Source organism: Buceros rhinoceros, unplaced genomic scaffold (assembly GCF_000710305.1).
Source record: "Buceros rhinoceros silvestris isolate BGI_N320 unplaced genomic scaffold, ASM71030v1 scaffold11309, whole genome shotgun sequence".
Classification (NCBI taxonomy): domain Eukaryota; kingdom Metazoa; phylum Chordata; class Aves; order Bucerotiformes; family Bucerotidae; genus Buceros; species Buceros rhinoceros.
This window is the reverse complement of record NW_010432125.1, coordinates 28,507-51,453: the sequence shown is the minus strand read 5'-3', so window position 1 is coordinate 51,453 and position 22,947 is coordinate 28,507. Positions and strand designations below refer to the sequence as shown.

General features: G+C 40.2%; 1 protein-coding gene across 1 annotated transcript in view; it reads left to right on the top strand.

Moving 5' to 3' along the window:
• The window catches only part of EXOC5 (exocyst complex component 5), a 21,734-nt gene extending 1,089 nt beyond the window's left edge, over positions 1-20,645 (top strand). Inside the window, exons 2-18 of the mRNA XM_010143657.1 lie at positions 2,065-2,212; positions 2,597-2,791; positions 6,867-6,931; positions 7,369-7,397; positions 7,550-7,659; positions 8,138-8,182; positions 8,280-8,420; positions 9,513-9,595; positions 9,913-10,122; positions 10,390-10,425; positions 11,307-11,454; positions 13,454-13,562; positions 14,250-14,370; positions 15,144-15,230; positions 18,576-18,684; positions 19,160-19,375; positions 19,648-20,645. Of these exons, the coding sequence (XP_010141959.1) occupies positions 2,108-2,212; positions 2,597-2,791; positions 6,867-6,931; positions 7,369-7,397; positions 7,550-7,659; positions 8,138-8,182; positions 8,280-8,420; positions 9,513-9,595; positions 9,913-10,122; positions 10,390-10,425; positions 11,307-11,454; positions 13,454-13,562; positions 14,250-14,370; positions 15,144-15,230; positions 18,576-18,684; positions 19,160-19,375; positions 19,648-19,836 (1,998 nt within the window). The 5' untranslated portion in view covers positions 2,065-2,107 and the 3' untranslated portion in view covers positions 19,837-20,645. The remainder of the gene's footprint in view (positions 1-2,064; positions 2,213-2,596; positions 2,792-6,866; positions 6,932-7,368; positions 7,398-7,549; positions 7,660-8,137; positions 8,183-8,279; positions 8,421-9,512; positions 9,596-9,912; positions 10,123-10,389; positions 10,426-11,306; positions 11,455-13,453; positions 13,563-14,249; positions 14,371-15,143; positions 15,231-18,575; positions 18,685-19,159; positions 19,376-19,647) is intronic.
• The last annotated feature ends 2,302 nt before the right edge of the window (positions 20,646-22,947 follow it).

Below are 22,947 nucleotides of genomic sequence, written 5' to 3'. Positions count from 1 at the left end.
GAGGTAGTGCAGCACTTCCTGTTGTGGTGACTTGGCTTGGCTCTGTTGAGAAGCCTCACCCTAAGAAGCCAGCTCTCTGGTTACTGAGCTGGCACTGGGTGGTGTGTTGGTAACTTAAATATGCAGTTTTATACAGCAGTGTTCAGCTTCTGTACTCCAAACATCTGGATCTTTATTTGTTTTGAAAAGAGTGACTAGTATTTGTAGTCTTTCCAGAGACATAAATAACTTAAATGTTTTCATTTTTCACATCATTATAGCTCGGGAGATGAGCAAGTGCAATAGCTGTTCCTTAGTGACTTCTCATCCCCGCGATCTTATTCCGACTGAGGTTGTTGGTAGTAACCTGAGCTAGAACTTTTGAAGTTTAGGAATTACTAACTTCAGAGACAAGCTGTTGTTATGCAGAAGCAAATATGAAATGTTTCATTAGTGCAGTCAGTGGATATTCCTTCTGCAGCAGGCAGGCTCTTTGGAGGCACGCAAGAAGAGGAAGGGTACTGCTGGAGTTCTAGCAAGATGCTAAACCTGAGACACTCAATTTGGGGCCTGTGTCCTATGCAGAGCTTTACGTGGGATGTCAGCAAGAAGAAGCCTGGAAACACACAACATTGCTTGCTGTAGCTCTTTCTCCACTGTTGTGCCTAGGATATGCTTTAGGGTAGTTAATGATTTGTACTGATACCAACTCAGTTTAGCCTGTCTCCTATATTTCTACCGGTTTGCTTGTGGAAACCTCTGTGGTGCTCTTTCTCATTTTTCAGGACAAGTGGGAGAATCCTGCAACAGTAAATATTTTTCTTGGGGGATCTTCTAGTATTGGACAGGAGCCAAAATTACTATCAAAAAGGAAGAGCCCTTTTAGTGTGTATTTTTACTTTTCTGATCTTAGCTGATGCTTTTGTTTTGTAGAAAGAATGCTGGAGACTTTTATTTCTATTCTGAGAACTCTGAGCAGCAGCTACCTCTTCTGCTTGAGCGTTCTTTCCTCTAACTATATTGAGTACCTGTTCTGCTTTTCCCTTCTGGTTGCTGAGAGTCTCTGGCTCATGCTTGGGGAACCAGGAGAGGCTGCTTCTGCCTTTCTCCAGCTGCGAGTTGGAAGGGCTTCACAGTCACAGGATACCGTTGAACAGAGGAGATGTGAAAAGGCAGATTCCTGAGCAGTCTAGAAATAGCTCCCTGCAAGGGATTACCATTTCCTCTCCTCTGCTGCTTTGACATTAAACATGGACTGCAGAGTTCTCAAATCTTTCATATGTTTTCAGTTATTAGCATGAGTTTTATGGCTGTGGAGGATCTGGGAATAATCCATTCCGCAAGTATCAGTGACTGGGGTGTTTAGAAAATATAAGCTAGAAAGGTGTCTGGGATGGGACAGAATAGAGACAGGAATGTGGGAGACATTGAGAATGGAATGAGAAAGGATAGAGGAAATTAAGAATACATTCAGGACTGCAGTATTTGGGAAGAGTAAAATGTGAGTCTGAAAGAAAAATCAAAGTTTTGGAAAAGGGCAGGAAAAAAGAACCCTTAGAATGGTGTGTGTTATAGGAAGAAGAGAACTGAAGTCAGGAAGCAATGTGGTTGTAACTAAAACAGCCTTATGGGACCCGTGATTGTGTTCATTGCCTATTAATAGGATGCTGATTCACAAGTTTACAGTAACATGTAGAGTAGAAAATATTTTCCTGCTATAGCCCTTACATTGAAGGGATGTAGTGGCCTAAGCTCTTTTTATTCTCATGAGATTTATTTAGGGAAAATGGGGATACAGGGATTTTTGTACCTGTGGCAGAGCCATGGTCTTGAGTGAGTGGTGTTTAGGTATTTCCCTCTCCCCTGGTCCACCTTTTATGTGATCACACGGGTTTTACGTAGGCTTGGAGTTCTACACAACTAGGGCGACGTAGTTTAAAACAAAATAGCATTTGTAAGTTAGACATGATTATATCAGCCTTGTAGGCAAGTTCTTTTCCTTGAGGTTTTTTAAGCTCTCTGCAGAAGACAAGTGTATTTCAAACTAAACTCTACTTTCCTGTGTTTTTTTTTTTTTCAAATCAGATTATTGGAAGAATTTGTAAATCATATCCAAGAATTACAGGTAATGGATGAAAGGATTCAGAGGAAGGTGGAGAAACTAGAACAGCAGTGCCAGAAGGAAGCAAAGGAATTTGCCAAGAAAGTACAAGAGCTGCAGAAAAGCAACCAGGTAAAACCTAAAGAGAATAGTCGGTGCTAAGCTGTGCGAGTTTTAAAAGCATCACCTGCTCTATTAACTTCTCTCGAAGCTGAGTGCTACTGTTTGAGATAAGTATAAAAGAGTTTGATGGAAAACGATTTCCCCTGTCAAAGGGGGCTTATCTGCATGTTCCCTTAATGAGCGTTAGCTGTTCTGAAAGCAGCGTATCTTCACAATAGTTTAAAGGAAGACACTAAACTTTAAGTAGTTTTGTGCACTTAATGGTTCTGAGTAGTTCTGAGATAGGGCACCTTGTACAGCTGATGCCTGCTGCTCACTGAAGTAAATCTAGTGCCTCCTAAAGTACAGTAAAAGGCAGTCACAAGTTTTGTGTCTGTGTCTCTGTTCTCCCAGGTTGCCTTCCAACATTTCCAAGAACTAGATGAGCACATCAGCTATGTAGCAACTAAGGTCTGTCACCTTGGCGACCAACTGGAGGGGGTAAACACGCCACGGCAACGGGCTGTGGAGGCTCAGAAGCTGATGAAATACTTTAATGAGTTTCTGGATGGAGAGCTGAAGTCTGATGTTTTTACAAACTCTGAAAAGGTAAGAGCTGTCAGCGGGATGAAAGCAGTTCAAAGCAATAAGCAGTACTGCCCTAATTACAAGCTGCTACCATGACTTACCATGGTCAGACTTCAAACCACTGAGTGACTGACTTGTTAAAAGTTTCATTGTTCTGAAATGTAAATTAACGACACTGGGCTGCAGATTGCTGATAAAGCATTTGTATTCAGCGATGCTTAATGTGGCAATGTTGGCATTTTTCATTTTATGAAATTATCAGAGATTTGAGGAACGCTGGGAGGGCAACTTTAAAGCGCGTACAATATCTGCTTTTTTCCTTTGAACCCCTCGCCTCAGATCCACCCTGTAACGCAGAATGTTTCTGAATACAACTTCTTTGTGAAACTTTACTCCATTGGGTCAGTCCACTGGCCTTGGATACCTTTTTGTCACAGCATGTCTTTCGGCTTTGTATAGTCCTGCGGTTATGTCTCCACCCTCTGAATTTAGAGGAACCCGGTGAGAAAACTTCAAAGAAATGTTAAAGTATTTTGGTTTACTTATGTCTTGAGAGTATGTTTGTGAAGCAAATATAATCTGAATGGTGTGGCTAGTAGAAATAAACTGAAGGAAAGTGTCCAGCTCTAAGCAGAATGGCACATCCTAGGTTTCCTTGTGCAGTTTGGAAGATGAGAGAAGTTGTTGAGTTGGGGTTATTTTTTGAGGTGTGCCCTGAAGAATCTTGCCACCCTTTTAAATTACAGTATGTGGGAACAGCAAAATCTTGGTTTGCACATTCAGCACAAACTAAGTGCTTGAAATGCAGCTCATAAAGGAACCCAGAATAGGTTGATAGTCATCCCTCTCTACTGAGCTGAAGGTGTCTCTCAGGGAAATGAAAACCTCGTCATTTGATGTAGTTGTATTCCCAGGAAGTCAATTGCATTGTGACTTTCGATTCCTGGTCTGTGGATATGTGGCAATTACCTGCTGATAGTTTGCCCTAGTCAAAGAGATCACATAAAAACTTCTCTGAATTCCAAGGAAAACAGAAAGGTTTCAACATAACGACAGTTCTATGGACGGCATTTTCCAGATCCACATAAATTTTTCTTCTTTCCTAAGTGAAAATAAAATGTGTATTTAAAAATATTCAATGGCAATGTGTTAGATAACAAAGCATAAGTTAGAGAGAAGTCTGTGTTCTCTGCTGAAGAGTCTCACAGAATGCAGCTTTCACTTCTAAGTTTCATCATGCTTTCTGTTGGAGGATTTGAAAAAAAGGTAGATAAATAAGGTAAACCTGGAAATCAGTAAAGAAACTGATATTTATACGTGCTGAAGAACAAGAAGACATTTACTAAATCTAGAGGAAGACAAATGTAGTAAAGGCCAGAAGTCTTGTGCCAGTCTGCGAAGGAAGTCTGTGAAACAAGATTTTGTGGATACAAATTATCTTGCTGAGACTAATTTCAGTCAAGGGGGGTTACCCGTCTTTAACTTTTTGCCTCCTTGTTTAAATAGTGAGTAGAAGTAGTGTTTGTAAAAGAACCTGCACAGATGTGTGCTATCACATCTTTGAACTAAAACTAGTTTTAAAGAATGAGATAATAACAAATAAATGTAAACCCTGAAGGCTTTGTCAGTGTCTTCTGATCTCAGAACTGGTGGTGGGTTTTAGATACTGTTTTGGAGGATGTTACGATGTTTTTGTACTATGCCATCCCTCACAAATGTGGCTTTTTCTTTGAGACATTGAGGGCAGGGGATACTGTGAAAAGAGAGGCAAGGAAGGAATTATAATGCAATCATTTCATTGGGAATTCATGTTGTTCTCTGTAGTGTCAGTTCTTTATCTGTTGGATTCCTTTTTTTCCCTTATGCTCAGGCTGCTGTTTCCCACATGACTTTCTCCTGTAATCGCCACACTGAGCTATTTCCAACACACCATCTCTGTGAGGTTTTTCTTTGCTGTCTCGGCCCATGCTATGTGTTGTGTGTCTTCATCCTCTCACACTGCCAGCTAACCAGTCCCTCTCCTGTGCCGAAGCTTCTTGAAGTGAGCAAATCACTCCAGTTAAAACAACTGATCTATCAAAATGATCTAGCAGCTCACTTATGCAATAGCATTGTCCTCTGTTTACTGTTACTCTACATCTTTTTCTCCGTTTAAGTTCTGTACACAACTTTATTCCATTATGCCTTTTAACTTGATAGAAATATTTTGTGTTGAAATTCTCTTGCTGTTATTTGTCCATGATTTCTCGGAATTTTTTTCCAGGTATGTTCTAGCCTTTAAGTTATATTTTACAGAATCAGTATTTAGATGTAATAGTTTACAGAAGCCTGATTGAATTAAAAATGAAATATGTCCGTATTTAAGCAGGAACCATGGAGAATTGATTTGTCATGGCCTCTGCTGTGCATAAGAGAAGGCCCTGAGTTCAGTAAAATCTAAGTTAGTTAACAGCTACTGTGTGAAGAGGAGACACAGAAAATGTTATTTGTGGGGCATTCTGGATTTTTTTTTTGTCCCTTTTTTGGTGACATCGGTGAGTAACTTCTAATACACAGACTATTCTAATGACATCGGTGTTGATCACAGCTGTTAGTTAGGCATTGAGGTTGCTGTAAGCTAATAGAAATAACTGCTGTTTCACTGGATTTGTCTGAGGAGCGTAGCTGCTTTTGACTTAAGAGGCTATTGTAAGCTGACAGTTCAAAACATAAGCTGCTCTTAATAAGCAGAATGGATATACTTGATGAGAGCCCCTATTTTTGTTGAACAGCCGAGCGTGATGCCTGTGCTCTGTGTTCTTACCTGTGTGTCTTGTTCTGTTCTTGAAAAGTTTTAATCCCAACCTGCTCTAAGTGGTGGGAGAATGGGGTTTCATTATTTCCTTTCCTCTCACTCCAGTTCTTGAGTAACAGGAAGAACAAGATAAACTGCATGCTCTCCATGTTCTCTGCTGTGTCAGCTTATGAAGGTTTTGCTCAAAGGTAGTAGCCAGAGCTTTCATCGCCCTTCTAGGTGCCATGCAGTCACCAAGACAGCGTAATAAATCCTGTAAAACCCTCCCAGGGCTGTGTCTGGTTTGGGCCAGGCAACACTGTGCTTAAATCCACTGAACTCCAGTTGCAACCAGCTGCATTGCCCATGTTTTGAAACTGGTGTTTCATACGCTTTTAGTCAGCCTGGTGAAGCAGTCAGTAAGTGCTGATTGGATGCTTTTCCCGTGCTGGTTGATCGTGGTGGAGTAAACGGTAACAGGTTTTTCTGTCCAGGGCAGAGCAGAAATTTGCATGCTCTGATAATTTTATTTGTTCACTTTTGTATTTGTGCAGCTGTTCCTTAGTTGTAGATGTGTGATTAACTGATTTCATCTTGATCTTTGCTTTGGGCCTCAGTTTATAATTTCTGATACAGCTTTCATTTCTTCTTCCTTGGGAGAATGTGAGGTACTCCAACTAGGCTCTGCTCTCTTCCCCTTTTCCCCTTCCTCCCCTCTCCACGCCTACGGCTTTTTTGGACATAGCTCTACAGCTAATTTCATCTGTTGCAAAGAAGTTCCTAGCACTTTTCCTGACACATCTGAAAGGGCTGCTAGCCTTTTCCCTTCTGAGTTCAACAGAGATCTCTTCTGGTTGGGTGTGGGTCAGCAAGACTTGTATCCTTCTCGCTGGTGAAGTGTGGTGTTGCAGGTCAGCCGGCTCTGTTATAGTTACATGTTTTATTCCCAAATGGAAAGCTGCATGTTTCCATGAGATGGCTCTGGCCACATTCTGAGCTGGTCAGTCCTGAGGAATCTTTGGTCTGCAAGTTCTGTAGCCGTGTTGGTGTAGTGCAGCGATGAGCTGTTTGCCCAATGTGAACATAGAATAAAAGACTTTTCATCATCTTCTGGCCTATATGATTTTATGTTAAAAAAAACCCCTTAATCATAAAAGTATATACAGGAGCTTTAAGGGAGTGGTGTCTTCCATGGGTACATCAACTAAACCAGCTTTAGAAATAGGAACTACGTGTATGAAAATTGGACAGTGGAGGGGGAGGAAAGGCATAGCCCACAGTCAGACCCTTTTTAATAATTCTGTTGTGTTTTGCTCTTAACAGATTAAAGAGGCAGCTGATATTATTCAGAAACTGCATTTGATTGCACAGGAACTGCCTTTTGACAGGTAAAATTCTATCTGACCATCTTTTATTTTAAAAAAAAAAGTCTTCTCATAGCTATAATTTTCTGAAGCTTTCCTTGTCTATGTTTTTGGTGTTTTAATTCGTGATTCCTGGAGCTTTTGAGATGGATTGTGTGCTTGTTTCCTCTATTCTCAAATTTCTGTTCACACACTCGTGTTGCAGGATCATCTTAACATACACATCCTAAACTGCTTAACAGACTTTTAATGGGGTAATTTTGCTGTGCTGCCTTAGTGCTAGATTTGAATGAGATGCTTGTGGGGTTTTAGGGATATAAAGCGCATAACTTTTCTGTCATCTTTGTGTTACGTGTTTTTGTTTTTAAGTAGAGTGCCTGTTCCTCATGATCTGGGATGTCTGTGATTTCTCTCGTGATGAGGATTTGAATTTAATCATGGTATTTTTTTATTGTCAACAGGTTTTCTGAAGTAAAATCAAAGATAGCAAGTAAGTTATCTGTGCAGTGCAATCCATATTCCTATATTTGAATTGTTAAAGATGATTAAAGAAGCATGCGGTACCATCAATCTTACAGTTCCTGTCAGTGCTTGTATTGCACAGCCTGATGGATTTTTGTTGTTATCCCCTTTTCTCTCCAGGTAAGTACCACGATTTAGAGTGCCAGCTAATTCAAGAGTTTACCAGTGCTCAGCGGAGAGGTGAAATCTCCAGAATGAGAGAAGTAGCAGCAGTTTTGCTTCATTTTAAGGTAAAAACTGAGGGTTCTAATTTTAATACATAAACAAAACCACCCGTGATACAATAAGTGCATGTTTTAAGTGAATATATTTGCATGGGCAGAACCACCATAGCACATAATAAGTATAATTTTAAAAATACTGAGTTGTTCCATCCAAAACCAGATGCAGAGGAATAAAGGAGGCAGATGGTGAGGGACTGGAGGCAGCATCAGGAGAGACAGTTCTAAGATAATCTTTTCCTGTATGTGCATGAGCTGACTTTCATGCTTGAGGGAGACTGATGAAACCTGTGGTGTATATCCACGTGCGGTGGCGCTAAGCGACGTTACGTGAGGTTTGCAACCAAAATGGGTTTGAAAGAGTCTACGCTTTTGATGAATTTATTTTTTCACAAGGGCTTGTTAACAGGGGTTGTATTTCTTGATTTCGGTCTATACTGAGGGCATGAAGAACCTGCTTTAACATTGTGTTCTGCTCCTTCCACAGGGCTATTCCCACTGCGTCGATGTGTACATAAAACAATGTCAAGAGGTAACGCATATTGTTCTACATGTACCTCTTCGGGGGTTGATTTATTTAGTTGTATGGGTGGTTAAATACATTATGAAATGTGCTTCTTAAACCCTAGGGTGCATTCCTGAGGAATGATGTCTTCGAAGATGCAGCCATTCTCTGCCAGCGAGTGAATAAGCAAGTTGGAGAAGTCTTTAGCAATCCAGAGACTGTGCTAGCCAAACTCATTCAAAATATCTTCGAAGTTAAACTTCAGGTATTTCAAATTTCTTCAATGAGCGACAGCATGTTAAAACTTGTCATACAAAAATACTGTATCTACTAATAGCAATTACTGAGACTTTACAGTAATTGTAATCCTGCCTAAGGATGTGGAATCACAGCCGATTGCTCAGTAGCAACTGAGACAGATAACCAAGCCTGTATCAAATAAAGCAGCTTGTGCTCTGAATACAGCGCGACTGAAAATACTGAACTCCAGTACGTGAAATTATAAGGGAATCAGCATCTTCATTAGCTGATTCACAAGATGTCGTATGCATATTTGGTTTCTGAATGCCTGCTATCACAAATATGTCAGGAAAAGCAGTTCCGCATTTAATAAGTATTTTCAATCTGTTCATTCTGAGAGTTGGGTTTCATGTGCGAGGTTAGCACGGAATAAGCAAAAATAACTTTTCTTGTGAATATTGGCCAATGCAACGTTTATAGGAGAGTCTGGAATAGTTGAAAACATTAAATGTGCGTATTTGCAGGATTGAAAATTTAAATGTGTAAAGTCAACAGCATGACTATTCTTGGCAAAACCTAATTTCCCTGTAGATGTTATTGTCTTTATGGTGTACAGATTGAGTTTGCGTTTCAGCCCCAACTTTGTGTGTCAGTTTTGACTTAGTATTTTATGGTAGATAATATTTTTGTCCCAATGTTCAATGACAAGAAGGCTCTAAGCTTGTATCTGCTTTTTGTACGTATTGTGATAAGCAAATATGTAAGCATCTCCTTTGCTTACTGTCAACTGCAGAAATGCCCCTAGGCCTCTAGTGCTTTGGATTCTTAGGGGATTTTTTTGTTTGCTGGTCAAGCATATTTTCAAAGCAATCTGTCTTTTGTCTTTGCCTCACACACTACTGCTTTGTACATTTAATGAATTTTTTTTTTAAAAGATGCGTTTGTCTCTATCTGTAGATAATGCAGGATCTGTAAGTTAGAGATTTAAAACCCAAGAATATACGAATTACCTTCGGGAAGATACACATTTTGCAGTAAACTCTATGTAATCCAGCAAGTAGTGAGTAGGAGCTGTGGTTCTAGTACATCTTCTAACAGATGTACCCAAATTTTACAGAGTTATGTGAAGGACCAGCTAGAAGAACACAGGAAATCCGATGCAGAGCAGTATCTTAAGAACCTCTACGATCTATACACAAGGTATTTATTGATGGTGAAATAATTGTTGAAGAAATTCTCTTGTAACATGCTGATTTATTATCAAGATGTAGGAAAAGAAGCTAAAAATGCAAACAAGCCAGTCCTCTGCATCTCACTGGCAATTTATTTGATTGCAGTGTGCTGTATGTAATTAAGCACAAATTATGTGAAATTCTTTACTTGCATTTAAAGCCGCTAGAAGTCTTAATCGCAGTCAGGATTCCGTTGTGCTGTGTACTTTACCAACATGTAATGCTGTAATTCATACAAATTCAACCTTTTCCTCCTCTCCCCTTCTTTGTTTCTTTTGCATAAAGAACTACTAATCTGTCGAGCAAATTGATGGAGTTTAACTTGGGTACTGATAAGCAGACTTTCTTGTCTAAGCTTATCAAATCCATTTTCATTTCCTACTTGGAGAATTACATAGAGGTGGAAATTGGTTATTTGAAAAGTAGGAGTGCCATGATTCTGCAACGCTATTACGATTCCAAAAACCACCAGAAGAGGTCCATTGGCACCGGAGGGTAAGTTCCTTCTGTCGAGTTTTGTACTTTTAAAATGGAAGGGAGGTGGTAAGGGGAGGATCACGGTATTTGCCGTGTCAGATGTGCAGCGATGATCTGCAAAAGAGCAGACCCCTAAAACGACCTACAGCTTTTATAGTTTGCTGTCACTTTATGTTAACTCCTGCTAAAAAGCGTGTTGCTCTCGGTACATGTGAAAGGTGATGCATGATATTTATACGCTCATGGGAAATGAAAAATACCAGTTAAACCTATGTTTCAACTTAGGATCCAGATCCACAAAAGGACTGAAGCAAAAATAAGGTACCTAAAGCATGTCTATGTGTGTATCTAAAAGCATACATTTTTTTTCACCTGCCCAGGTCTTGTGGTCCCCTCCCAAGACCTAGGAAGGGGAAAAGACCATAGCAATGTCAGTGAGAAAGCTCTTAATGAGCCCAGAAGATGCAATGGACTTAGAGAAAGGTAAAACAAGACTTCATTATCCTCAGGGTAGAGAAACTCTAAAAAAGGAGTAGTGAGAAGTGGGAAAGGAAGAATTAAAACTTGTGTGACACAGAGGTGATCAGACTGTCAAAGAGCTACTGGGTTCAGTGTGTCAGGAATGAGGAGTGATATAGAGAGAACAGCAGCAGCAAAGTCATTAAATGATTTAAAAATAACAAAGATGAAAATTTAATTTTCTTGGGGAAAATTAAATTGATTGTAATGACTGACTTTATGGGTTGTGTTGTGCATGGAAATGTGGTGGAGCATGCTTGACTAAACAAGGACTGCTGAGAATAGTGGATGAGGATGAGAGGATCTGTGGGCGTGGATGAAATAGCTCTCGCTAGTGATTCGACAGCACAGTGTGACAGAATGGATGGAGGCTACACTTTGTCTGCAGAGCATAAGTGCCACAGGATTCAATCGGAATTACTCTTATTCCGCAATGGGGAATAGCTGTCCCATGCTGGGAACGAGCCATGGTAGAACACAGTTGACCGTGGGATCAGAGGTGGTAGTTTTGCATTTACTGGCAATTTTTTTTAAGCTTGCAAGACTGTCTTAATGCTTGTATATCCTAAACTGTGTCTTGGGTTGTGTTTAAGTTAACAGCTAAAACATCCTAAGTCATTGTTAAATTTGAGCTTCAGAGTTTCCATCCAGTGACATCATCTTCTGGTGTATTTTTGTTCTAGCATTCAAGACCTCAAAGAGAGAATAAGGCAACGTACCAACTTACCGCTGGGGCCAAGTATTGACACGCATGGAGAAACGTTTCTGTCTCAAGAAGTGGTGGTTAACCTTCTGCAAGAAACTAAACAAGCTTTTGAGAGATGTCACCGGGTAAGTTTGATCTCCGTTAGTGATACAATTTTGTACGTGACGTCAAATCTCGAGGTTCAATTATCAGTTGAAGTGTGGTAGGAAGAAAAGGAGGACGTTATTAAACAGATGAATTAATTGTTTTCTTCACTGAGTCAGGCTCATGGCGGAGGCTAAGGGATTGCTTTTTAAATGTGGATCTAGTTGTATTTTGTGGGGTTTACTACTGTCTATTTTTGGAAGCAGTACTGAGAGTTAAACCCATTGTCTACATTATTTCCTTACTAAATAAAATTAAATAAATTAAGTAAATTAGACCCAAGACTTGAGATATTCTGAGAGGAATAACCTTTAACATGGTTTACCCTGACACCCCTCTGCTATTCTTTAAATGTTTTAGTCTAACAAAAAAAAGTGTTCTCCTTCTGATTAAGTGGCTGTTTTTCCTGCCTGACAATGACTGTTTGTCTGATACTTTAGTGTAAATGAAAACCCTTGAAATTTAATAGTAAACTTAAATTACAGGGATTTTTAATTTGATTTCTATGTTAATTATTCTAATGTTCTAAATTAGCGTAGTGGAGAAAAACTTTATGGTTTAAGAAGCTTTAATATTTGATATATACTTAGAGGGGCCAAAGACAGAACAAAATAAGATAGAGCACTGTTACCTGCCCACCTTCCTGGATGTGACAGTCAGGGACTGCAAGACAAGCAGGTAGATCATTATTTTTCTCAGTGTGGTAGTTGCTAGAAACAGTTTTAAAATTCATTCTATAAATTTAACCTTTCCCAATTGTGTGTAACTTTTTTTTTTTCCTGTGGGGATCAGAATTTTTTCATATTTTGTTTGAAAACATCTCTACTGGGGTGGAAACTGATGCTAAATGGATCTTAGCATATAAAGAGGTTTTTAGAATTACAGGCATACCACTTCTTTGTTACCATACATGCTGTTTGTGGTCAGGGCAACTCACTGTGCAAAACACAAGTTAACTGTGCCCCTAACTAGTTGTAGTATTTCTATCACACGACAGATGTGTGCAGATACACTGTCTGTCCCAACTGGGACTGCTACAGGAAGAAAAAAGTTGGTAATTCCAGAAGTAACTATATATGGCAAAATTTGGTGTTTGGAAATCTCTGTGATGGTGTTTTGTAGTTGGGGGTTTTGTTTAGTGGTTTTGGGGAGTACAGCAGAAATCTTTGGCAGTGTTGTTACATGAATTACCTTGAATTGCAGTAGTAATCTTTTTCACTCCTTGATTTGTGAAGTGTTCACACAATTCCTTAAAAACCAAGGCTGTATTTCTTAAGTGCAAAAGTCCTGCCACATTTTTCTTTAGAAAAGAGATTTACCGACTGGTTGCTGCCCAAAATCCCGTATTGCTCACAGCTCGTGAAGGTGCAGATGCTCTGTGTGTACGGGGGCATTACTTCACTTAATAAAGGTTTTCACGCTCCGTTGACTCCAGCTGAACTGCAGTAAATGTAGTGGAGGTTCAGTCTGTGCTGTTTTAGAGGAGGGAGCACTGGCTGAGACTGAAGGTCCAGCTAACCCAGTGGCCCGTCTCTAACGCTGTGGCCAGTGGCAGAAGCTTAGTAAGAGAGAAAAGAGGCTGAGTATGGAGAGAGTCATCTCTTCCGTGGGCCTTTTCCCAGTGCCAGTGGTACACAGTGTAGGTGATTCCTGAGATTACATTTGGACAGTTGTGCTTTGAGGACTGTTAATTAATATCTTCCTGTAGTATTATTGTTGTTAAACTATTTATACTTCTGCTTTTTGTAGCACCCTGTGGCGTGCTAACTTCATTTTACTTACTAATGCCAAAGGGTTTATTGACACTAGAGGCTGTTCCAGAATAGTTCTCTGTATGGATATTTTTCATTTAGACTAAAATTCCAATTTTTCTGGAATACTTGTTACATTTTAAGCTTATGCCCTATGCGATACCAGATAAATTTTCAAATGTGTGTAGAACTGACCTTTAGGATAATTTTTTTTTTTTTTCCTTCAAAGCTCTCGGATCCATCTGACTTACCGAAGAACGCTTTCAGAATTTTTTCAATGCTTGTAGAGTTCTTATGTACCGAACACATCGATTATGCATTAGAAACAGGCCTTGCTGGTGAGTCTAATATTTTCTGAGCGTTTTGTCTCTTTGGCCTTTTTGTGCAGATGATCTTTGCGGGTCCTTGCTGTGCCTCATTGATTGGCCTTGTTCAAAATGTCTCGCTTAAATGAAATTCGTTTTGTGTATTTGGGAGTCAGCGTTTAATGTCTTCTGAAGTGTAACTTCCATCTGGGGGGTTGATGCACAGATGGAAACATGCTCCTGTCTTCAGAAACATTTATATCTCAGAAATTGGGATATCAATGTTCCCTATGTCTTTTAGTTGTTCTCTGTGCTGTATTTTTATATTGAAGTTCTGTTTCTTACGTTTTATAAGAATTCCATGCTTCTTTGTGTACCTGTGCATTTTAAAGAGGGACAGTAAATAAGAAAACGGCAAGATCTTGACAGTAAAAACCTCTTTCCTGCATGAAAGCAAAAGCCTCATGTTCTGTGGAAGTATTTAACTTGGCTGTTCCATTTTACTTTTAGAAATTTTAAAAGCAAGATATTTCTGTGCTTATGATTGTTACGGATTGTAGCTATGAGAAGTTTTCTGCATATGGCACCATGGTAATTTTTTGAAAGGCTAAGCCTGTGATTTAAGCATTCATGGAAAAATTCTGCATGTTTAAAAAATCACCATGCTAATTATTTGAACTACGTTTTGTTACAGTCCTAACGAAACATCCTTTGCTTTAGGCATTCCCTCTTCTGATTCGAAGAATGCAAACCTTTATTTCTTGGATGTTGTTCACCAGGCCAATACTATTTTCCATTTATTTGACAAGCAGTTCAATGATCATCTGATGCCGTTGATCAGGTACCTTTATTTTGATTAGTATTCCTTTCCTGAATGTTCATTTTTGGTGAAGAGAGCAAATGTTTTCCATTTCTCATCTCTAAGAGGAATTTATTCTTGGGGTAGATCAACTTGATGTTATGGGAAGACAAAATATTGTACTGACAAAATCCCATTGTACTGGGATGCAGGAGAAGGGAAGTTAAACAACTTGGTTCCTTGGAGAACTAATGGGAGAGAGGGAGCTCCAAGAGTATTGATAGGAAGGAGAGGCACGTTGCTCCTTGGAGACCTCACTGCTGTGTTAGAGATCAGCACTAGAGGGGGGCTGTGGCTGTGTCTCAGTGTGAGTTGGTGATATCAGGGCTGCTGAGACCCCCGGGGGAACCTCACAGCTCCGCGGAGGGAGCAGCTGGCCGTGCCTCGTTGCCACACATGAAAGCTGTGTGTGTTGGGAGCCACGGGTTGGATACGCTTGAGGCAGAGCTGTGAGTTAGTGTGTGTGAAAAGCTGGAGTTGGACCGGCTGGGGCTGGCAGCAGCGGCTCAGCAGGCCCAACGCTGCCTGAAGCGTGGCACAACACTGCCGAGCAGCACCCAGAAAACCCTGTTCAGAGCCAGAGGGCTGTTTGGTCTATCGACTGGTTGTTCTGCAGCCATCTAACTCCATCTAAACTGGCCCTTTCTGATGGGATGGGAAATCTTCATAAAATCCTGCTGTAAGTAGCAGACCCAGCAGACAACGTTGTTTTGATATTTTAACATTGTCACGCACCCAACCCTCTTTATTTGCAGTTCTTCTCCTAAATTATCTGAATGCCTTCAGAAGAAGAAGGATATTATAGAACAAATGGAAGTGAAGTTGGATATGGGCATCGATAGGTAAGTAGAGATTTAAACTTTCTGTTGTCCATTAATTCTTGTAAAAGTCCTTTGTGATGTATATTAGCTTTCGTTTTAGAGATTAATTATTTCTGAACATAGAATTGATATTTTTTTGTTAAGTATGCATTATAACACTTAGGAAATTTGGATTTTGTTTGTTGAGAGGGTGATATTTTCCATGGCACGCTTTGACCCAGAAATACTTCTGGAAGGATGAGAAAGGATTTTGGTTATGTTGAGTGCAATAATTTAGTTTTACCTTGTTGCCTCAAACTACTTTTTTTTCTACTTTAAAGGAGCGAGGAATGATGATTGAAATAGGTTAAAGACTTGCAGGATTTCCATTAGGAGCAAAGTTTGACAAAAATAGGTTAGATGATATGCTTGAATCTGTGCAGTGCTATGGATTAGACCCAGTCACAGAAGTCTGTAGACCTGGAATAATTTTGATTCTGACATTGACTTGCTTTGAGGTTGTGACTGACTCTCTTAATCTTTTTTTTTTTTCTCTATTTCTCCAAATAAAAATGAGATGATAGCTGTAAAAATTTATAATTTAAAATCATAGCTGTTTGCAATAACAAATTGACGTGATTAATATTAGGAAGTGGAGCTGTTGTGTGATGCTGTGCTTAGGTCCAGCAAGCATGTGGTGTTCCCATATTTCAAGGTGGCATTAGTCAACCTAGAACCTGTCAGCAGAGCTTTCTGCTGTGCCTGTTTTCGCTCTGCAGTAATGGCAAGAAACCTTCCTATGGGTAACGAGGGCTACTCTGGAAATGATTATTGATAAGGATGACACCGTACTGGAGAGGGAGGGGAGCAGCGTGGTACAGGAAGAACAGGCATTGTGCTTGTGTCCTGCTGGGTATTTTCTGCAGAGAGATGAGGAAGAGATCTGTTACGTTATTTGCACCTACGTTTTCTGTAGGTGCAAAAAGAACGGTGGAGGTTGGGGATGTGTAAGTGGCAGTTGTGATTTTTAGCTGCTCCTGCTGGAAGTGACCGTATCAGTTTCAACACAACGTTTGAAATACCTGAACCACTGAGGCCATAAGCTTAGATCTAGACAGACTCAGGTTGGTCGTCAGCATTAGAATAGTTTGTAACTGTTAGTGTAAAATAAATAATCTCATGAAAGTAACAGTGAGACTTAAGAGAACAAGTCCCTGTTGGAAAATGGTACGTCAAAGGGCTTGTGGATGAGGGTCCAAAAAAACCATTTGTGTTTTGATGCAAATAAAAGAGAGATTAGTTTTGAGATGAATGTTACACGTAAAATGAGTTTGTGTGCCTGCTTACATGCTGCCTTGTGCCACTGATGCTGTTGAGAATTGATTGTCTTGCTTAAAGGAATAATCGAGTTTAAAAAATAAAAGCAAATTTCCAAATGTTGATGGTTTCAGCATTATCCGGTCTGAAAAAGCTTCTTGAATGGCACTCGTAGTAATTGTCTACCTCTGTAAAAGTGATTTATTAGCCAAAGTTAATTCAGCTGGTTTTCTTTCAGTTTCTATTCTGTGTAACCAGCCTTCTGGGAATATTTATTGAAAATGGAAATAGAGGAGAATGCAAGAGATAATTTCTTTAAATTTGTATTGGTATGTAGATCGATGAATGAAGTAAACCTGTAATTCAAATCTGAGCTTTATCCATAGGAAAAAAAAAGTTTATTTGCTCTTTAAATACATACATTCTTCTTCCCTTCACCCAGACTTGAATCTTTCAAGGCCTGTAATGGGGCAGAAGAAGAGGGCGGGGGGAAGAAAACAAAAAGAGGGACAGAGAGAAGTCTCTGGCAAAAGTAGGCACTGAGAGATGTGCAGCCTCTCTCAGCTGCTTTGCTGTCTGACCTTTAGTTTGGACTTAAAGTAAACCAGGACCTTGACCTTAGATAAAGTTCTGAAAAGATGAATCCTGTGAGGCAGTCAGAAGACTAGAAAGATTTTGCAAGGCTGTGCAGGGAGAAAATTAGAAAGGCCAAAGCCCAGCTGGAACTTAATCTGTCCTCTGCCATAAAAGACAATAAAAAAACATTTCTGTGAATACATTAACAGCAAAAGAGGGCTAAAGAGAATCTCCATCCTTTGCTGGATATGGGGGGAAATACAGTGACCCAGGATGAGGAAAAGGATGAGGTACTGAACCCCTTCTTTGCCCCAGTCTTTAATAGTAAGACCCATTGTTCTCTGAGTGTCCAGCTTCTTGAGCTGGAAGACAGATGAGGAAGGGAATAAAGACCCTGTAATCCCCGAGGAAATGGCCAGTGACCTAGTGCACTGCTTAGATGTGTGCAAGTCTATGGGGCCAGGTGGAATCCATCCAGGGGTACTGAGGGAGCTGGCGGAAGTGCTCACCAAGCCACTTTCCATCATTTACCAGCAGTCGTGGCTAACCGGGGAGGTCTCAGTCAGCTGAAGGTTAGCCAATGTGACACCCATCTGCAATAAGGGTCAGAAGGAGGATCCAGGGAACTACAGGCATGTCAGTCTGACCTGGCTGGGTGCCAGGGAAGGTTATGGAACAGATCATCTTGAGTGCCATCACGCGGCACATACAGGACAAGCAGTTTCTTCTCACAACAAACAAGCAATAGGACAAGGGCAAATGGACTTAAGTTGAGCCAGGGGAGGTTTAGGCTGGATATTAGGAAAAATTTCTTTACAGAAAAGGTTGTGGCACAGGTTGCCCAGGGTGGTGGTGGAGTCCCCATCCCTGGATGGGTTTCCCAGCTGTGTGGAGGTGGTGCTGAGGGACAGGGGTCAGTTGGTGACCTGGCAGTGCTGGGGGAACAGATGGATTTGATGATCTGAAAAGTTTCTTCCAATCAAAACAATTCTGTGATTTTTGTTGTTGTTGTTGTTGTTTTTTTGTTTTTTTCCAACTGGTTTCTGATGCTTGCTTCTGAGTAGTGTGCATTGGGATCTAACACTGCTAAACTCTTTGGAATGCCTCCTTTGCCTTTCTGATTTCCCCCTGCACTGAAGAATGCTACCCTGTTTCTCTGAAGAGCTGGATTTGAATGGATTCCTTACAATTTATGTGTCCTCCTTAAAACCAGCTGGCCCATGTGCTGTGCTCCAAGGCACTGAACTGAGAGGAAAGAGTTTTTAGGGTTGCTGGGATTTTTTTGGCTAATTCTCCTTATTTCTAACTGCTTGCTTCTTGCAATAAAAGTTTACTTTTAGTGTGTCTCCTGTAGATTACTCAAATGTTAGCAGTAGGGGTTTTCCTCATTGCTTTATGCTGCTTGTATAGAATCATATTATTATATGTAAATATGAAAATCAAGGAAATGAAAATGTTCCCTTCAAAATCCAATCTGTATTTGTAACTTTAAAGGACGCTGAATTGTATGATTGGACAGATGAAGCACATCTTGGCTGCAGAGCAGAAGAAGACAGATTTTAAACCAGAAGATGAAAACAATGTTTTGATTCAATATACGAATGTAAGTAAGTCCCAGCTCCATGGAGTAGTAGAAGCGAGAGCATTGCCTGAGTGCCTGCAGCCAGCTGGGGACGGGAGAAGTGGAGCAGCAGGACACAGAGTCTGGAACTATGTGGGAAGGGTGAAGGTGCCTGCAGGGCTCTTACTCTGGGTTTATACTTGCAGCTGATGAGGCTTTTACTCGCTTCCCCCTCTCCTCCACCCCCTGGCTGATTGCTGTTTGAATTCAAAGACCAAATTAAACTGTTCTATTCTGATGTAACAGAATATCCTTTTGCATTCAACTTTCTACTCGCATTTTTGTATCTTTGTGGCAAATAAACTGTTGGGAAATTATAAATTGGAAAATGACTAATTTCAGTGATGTGTTGTGGGAAGTTTAAAGACTTAGTGACTGATGTTTAGCTTATGATGTGGAAACCACTTTGAGAATAGATTTCTGGAAAGCGTTACCTAATTCTTTTTTCTGTCTTTAGGCTTGTGTTAAGGTCTGTGGCTATGTTAGAAAGCAGGTGGAAAAGATCAGAAATTCTATGGATGGTAAGAATGTGGACACAGTTTTGATGGAGCTTGGAGTTCGTTTTCATCGGCTGATCTATGAACACCTACAGCAATACTCCTACAGTTGCATGGGAGGCATGTTGGCGATTTGTGACGTCGCTGAATACAGGAAGTGTGCCAAAGACTTTAAGGTAGGTGGGTGTAGGTTGGGGATGTACAGACTTGTCAAAATTAATGGCAGGACTCTGTTTTTAATCAGACTTTTTTTCTTTGCATAAATAGTTTGTTTCTGTTTGAACATCACCGTTCTGATATTCTGTGTTCCCTTACTATACCAACAGTCCTTTATTATGTCCTGAAGAGCGGGGAGGAAGTGTTCTGAAGATCTAGATGAACATTGGTGTGACAAGACTTCAAGCAACTCTAACTTAATATTTGTTTTTTTCTTTTCTCTTAACCACAGATTGCACTGGTGTTACAACTCTTTGATACCTTGCATGCACTTTGCAATCTTCTGGTTGTAGCCCCGGATAATTTAAAGCAAGTTTGCTCAGGAGAGCAACTCGCTAATCTGGACAAGAACATCCTTCACTCCTTCGTTCAGCTGCGTGTTGACTATAGGTCTGCTCGTCTTGCTCGCCACTTCAGCTGAGAGCGCGGGAAGAAATGTTGTACCTTTGGGCAGGCCTCAGTTGTGAGAAAGCACAGGGAATGATTTCGTACCAAACCATGGTGGTTACTTTTGTGGGATAATGACTGTTCAGAAGAAAGCAGCAGCAGCCATATTTAAACAGGACTGTGTAGAAGGTGAGCAGGTAAAAGCTGAATGATATTTCATGTAAGCTAAAGTTCTCCCAGAGAAGAATTTTGCAAACCTACTTGCTACTGATTTTTTTTATTATTATTGGAAACACGTCAGTGTAGGAAAGGAAGTGGTGCATTGAAAGTATTATAGTCTTCAATATTGAATTATCAGATACAATTCGTTAGACTTGAACTACAGAGCATAGCGTAGGTAATGGATTACATAGACTAGACCAGTGTAAAAACATTCTTCATCAATTTTAATGACTTAGACTTCAGCACAGCTAATCATAATCAAATTATCTTTGATTGGTGTTTCTAAGTCATTTCTTTCATTTAAAACCTTATCCCGCTCAATGTAATTTCTTGCTCTAATTAATTAGCTCAGAATTTCTTTGAGACGTAGGAGTAAAAGCGACGCTATCCCAGAAATATGTAATTTGTTAATTGTGTAGCATTCTAAACAGAACTAAAGTGGTGAAAAGTTTGGGGGTTTTTTGTTCTTTGGGTTTGGTTTTTTTTTTTGGTACCTCATAGTCAGGGGCCCACCAGAACATGTTGGCATTATATGGTCCGATATCATTATTTCTGTTTGATACCGGCACACTGAATTTTATATGTGCTCCTCAAGTAAATGCAGCTGTCTTGCCTAAGGCATTCTTACTAAAAGATGAGGGTGCCCCTTGTTGGGTCAACATAAGAGAACTTTCTCCTGTCTTTTGTTTTGTGTGTAAATAAATTCAAATCATAACAAAGTGACAGGAGAAAATGTAGCCCAGTTTTCATACGTGGGAGGAATGGACAGCGGCTCTAGCAAAAACCTAGAGCTGAAAATTCCTGTGCTGAGGATAATTGATCCTCAGTGCCTGAGCAGTATAAAATGTTGAAGTGTGCAAAAGCTTCTCTTCCACTCATCGTTATTTTAATATTGGAGACAGGCTGCTTTTGTGTCCACTCTGCTGCAGCAGTTCTTCAGAGATGGACCCATAGTGTGCCACAGACCTTAACACATAGTGAAGAATGATATTTGAAGCATTGGGGGTGGCTTTTCCACAAGCGGTTGAAGATTGCTGTAAACAGACCTTTGTTCAGAGTAAGCTCTTGTGGAAAACAGACTGGAACTGCTGTATGTCTTCAATCTGACTTGCATCATCCCTGACCGAATCGCCTCTAACACTTTATTTCTGCTGTGGGCTCAGCGTATGTTTTGGAAACTTCTTTCTCTCCCATCTTCAGAGCAGCATTTCTATGAATTTCCTTCATGGGTCAGTCAAATAAAATTATTTTCCTCTTTTCTTAATGAATTCCCAGGTGTAGTCAATATTGACAGACTTGTGTGATGGAACTTCTCTTTGTTAGTTGAGGTTGTTCTGCTTCATTTTGTATTTAGCAGAGCGTTACGTCAGTAAACGAGAGAATGGATGTCAGAGTGTTTCAGCGTATTTGGGGAGTTGGGCTGCTTTGAGCTGCGTAGCTCTATTCCTTGGCCATGGCAAAGCCACAAAGAGTTTTGGACACTGGAGGAGGCACATGCTTGTACTGCTGCCATTATTTTTTTTTTTTTTTTTTCAAAAGCTCTGATGTGAATTCAGATGATACCTCTCTGTTACCTCGGTAACTGAAAGCCAACAATTTTAAGGCTGTGGTTTTATTAACCAATGCAAAACCTTTCTACAAAAAAGTGTCAATTTGTAAACGCTTCAGAACAGTGAACATCATCTTATGACTGCAGATCACAGAAGTGCTTCAGAATTTGGCGTGTGATTGTTTGAATTATTTTAAGGTTGTATGAAATGTATTTACCATAGTTCTTGCTTTGTTAGCTGTGTTTTCCATGCATATGCTCAGTGCAATATTTTCATTATGCCTGTTAACAAGAGGCAGCAAAAAGTAGGTGAAGACTTAAACTTAGATATGTAAACTTTCTCAATAAAAAGAACTCCCTCCAGACCCTTTTTTCATTTCATTTCCACGTTCTTCAAATGTCTTTATACTCAATTGTATAAGCCCTTCTATTAAAAAAAAAAAAAAAGAGAATAAAATTTTACTGACCAAACCTGTCATGGATGTGAGCTTTCCCTTTTCTATTTCTGGAGATGACTGCACTGTCAGTAAGTTCAGTTTACCACACAGGTTGGCTTGGGATGGGACAGGGAACTATAATCTTCACACATTTTTTAAGTTTAGAGCTCTTAAGTAATTTGGGAAAACATCTCTAGTGGCTTCTGGATACATTAAAGTACTATCCAAAATACAAATATGCCTTTTAATGATCACATAATGAGTTAACACATTGCCTTTCCAGCGTTTACTCGTAGAATGCCGGCATTTAACAGGCTGGCAGCCAGATGAGGGCCTGAGACGAGGGGTGTGTATGTGAGTGTAATTACGTTTCCACAGTCGGCGAAAATGGCTTTGCAGTAAACTGTCACAGGCTGGAAAATAAGCTGCATTTTTTACAGGTCCTATAATTTATTAACGTGGTTGGGTGTTTGGTTTGCGTGTGTGCAGAGAGCAGGAGGGAGTTGGTGTTCTGTAAGAACACTTCACAGTGGAAATCAAAATAGAAGAAATTGGGAAGTGGAAGTGATTGGAAAAGTAAGATCTGGATATGTAGCAGTAGAGTGTGAGAAGTGGAGATAGTCTATGGATGTTCTGCTACATCCCCCGCTGGGGTGAAGTGAACCTCCAGAGCAGGGACACTGCCTGCAGTACTTTGCTGTGGAGCTGTTCATCTTGAAACTTGGGATTCGAGAGGAGGAGGCTGTCCATACCCCTGTGTACATCTGCTGTGGCAGACAGTGGTGATGCTGTGAATGTGAGCACTGCTCATCTCCACGACGAGGAGCAGAAATGCGTCAGCGACATGCGCCCTCATTGGATGGAAGGGGAATTTGCCAGAGCTGAGCTTTTTTTTTTCTTTTTTTATTGAAGACTCTGGTGATCTGGATAATGGTAA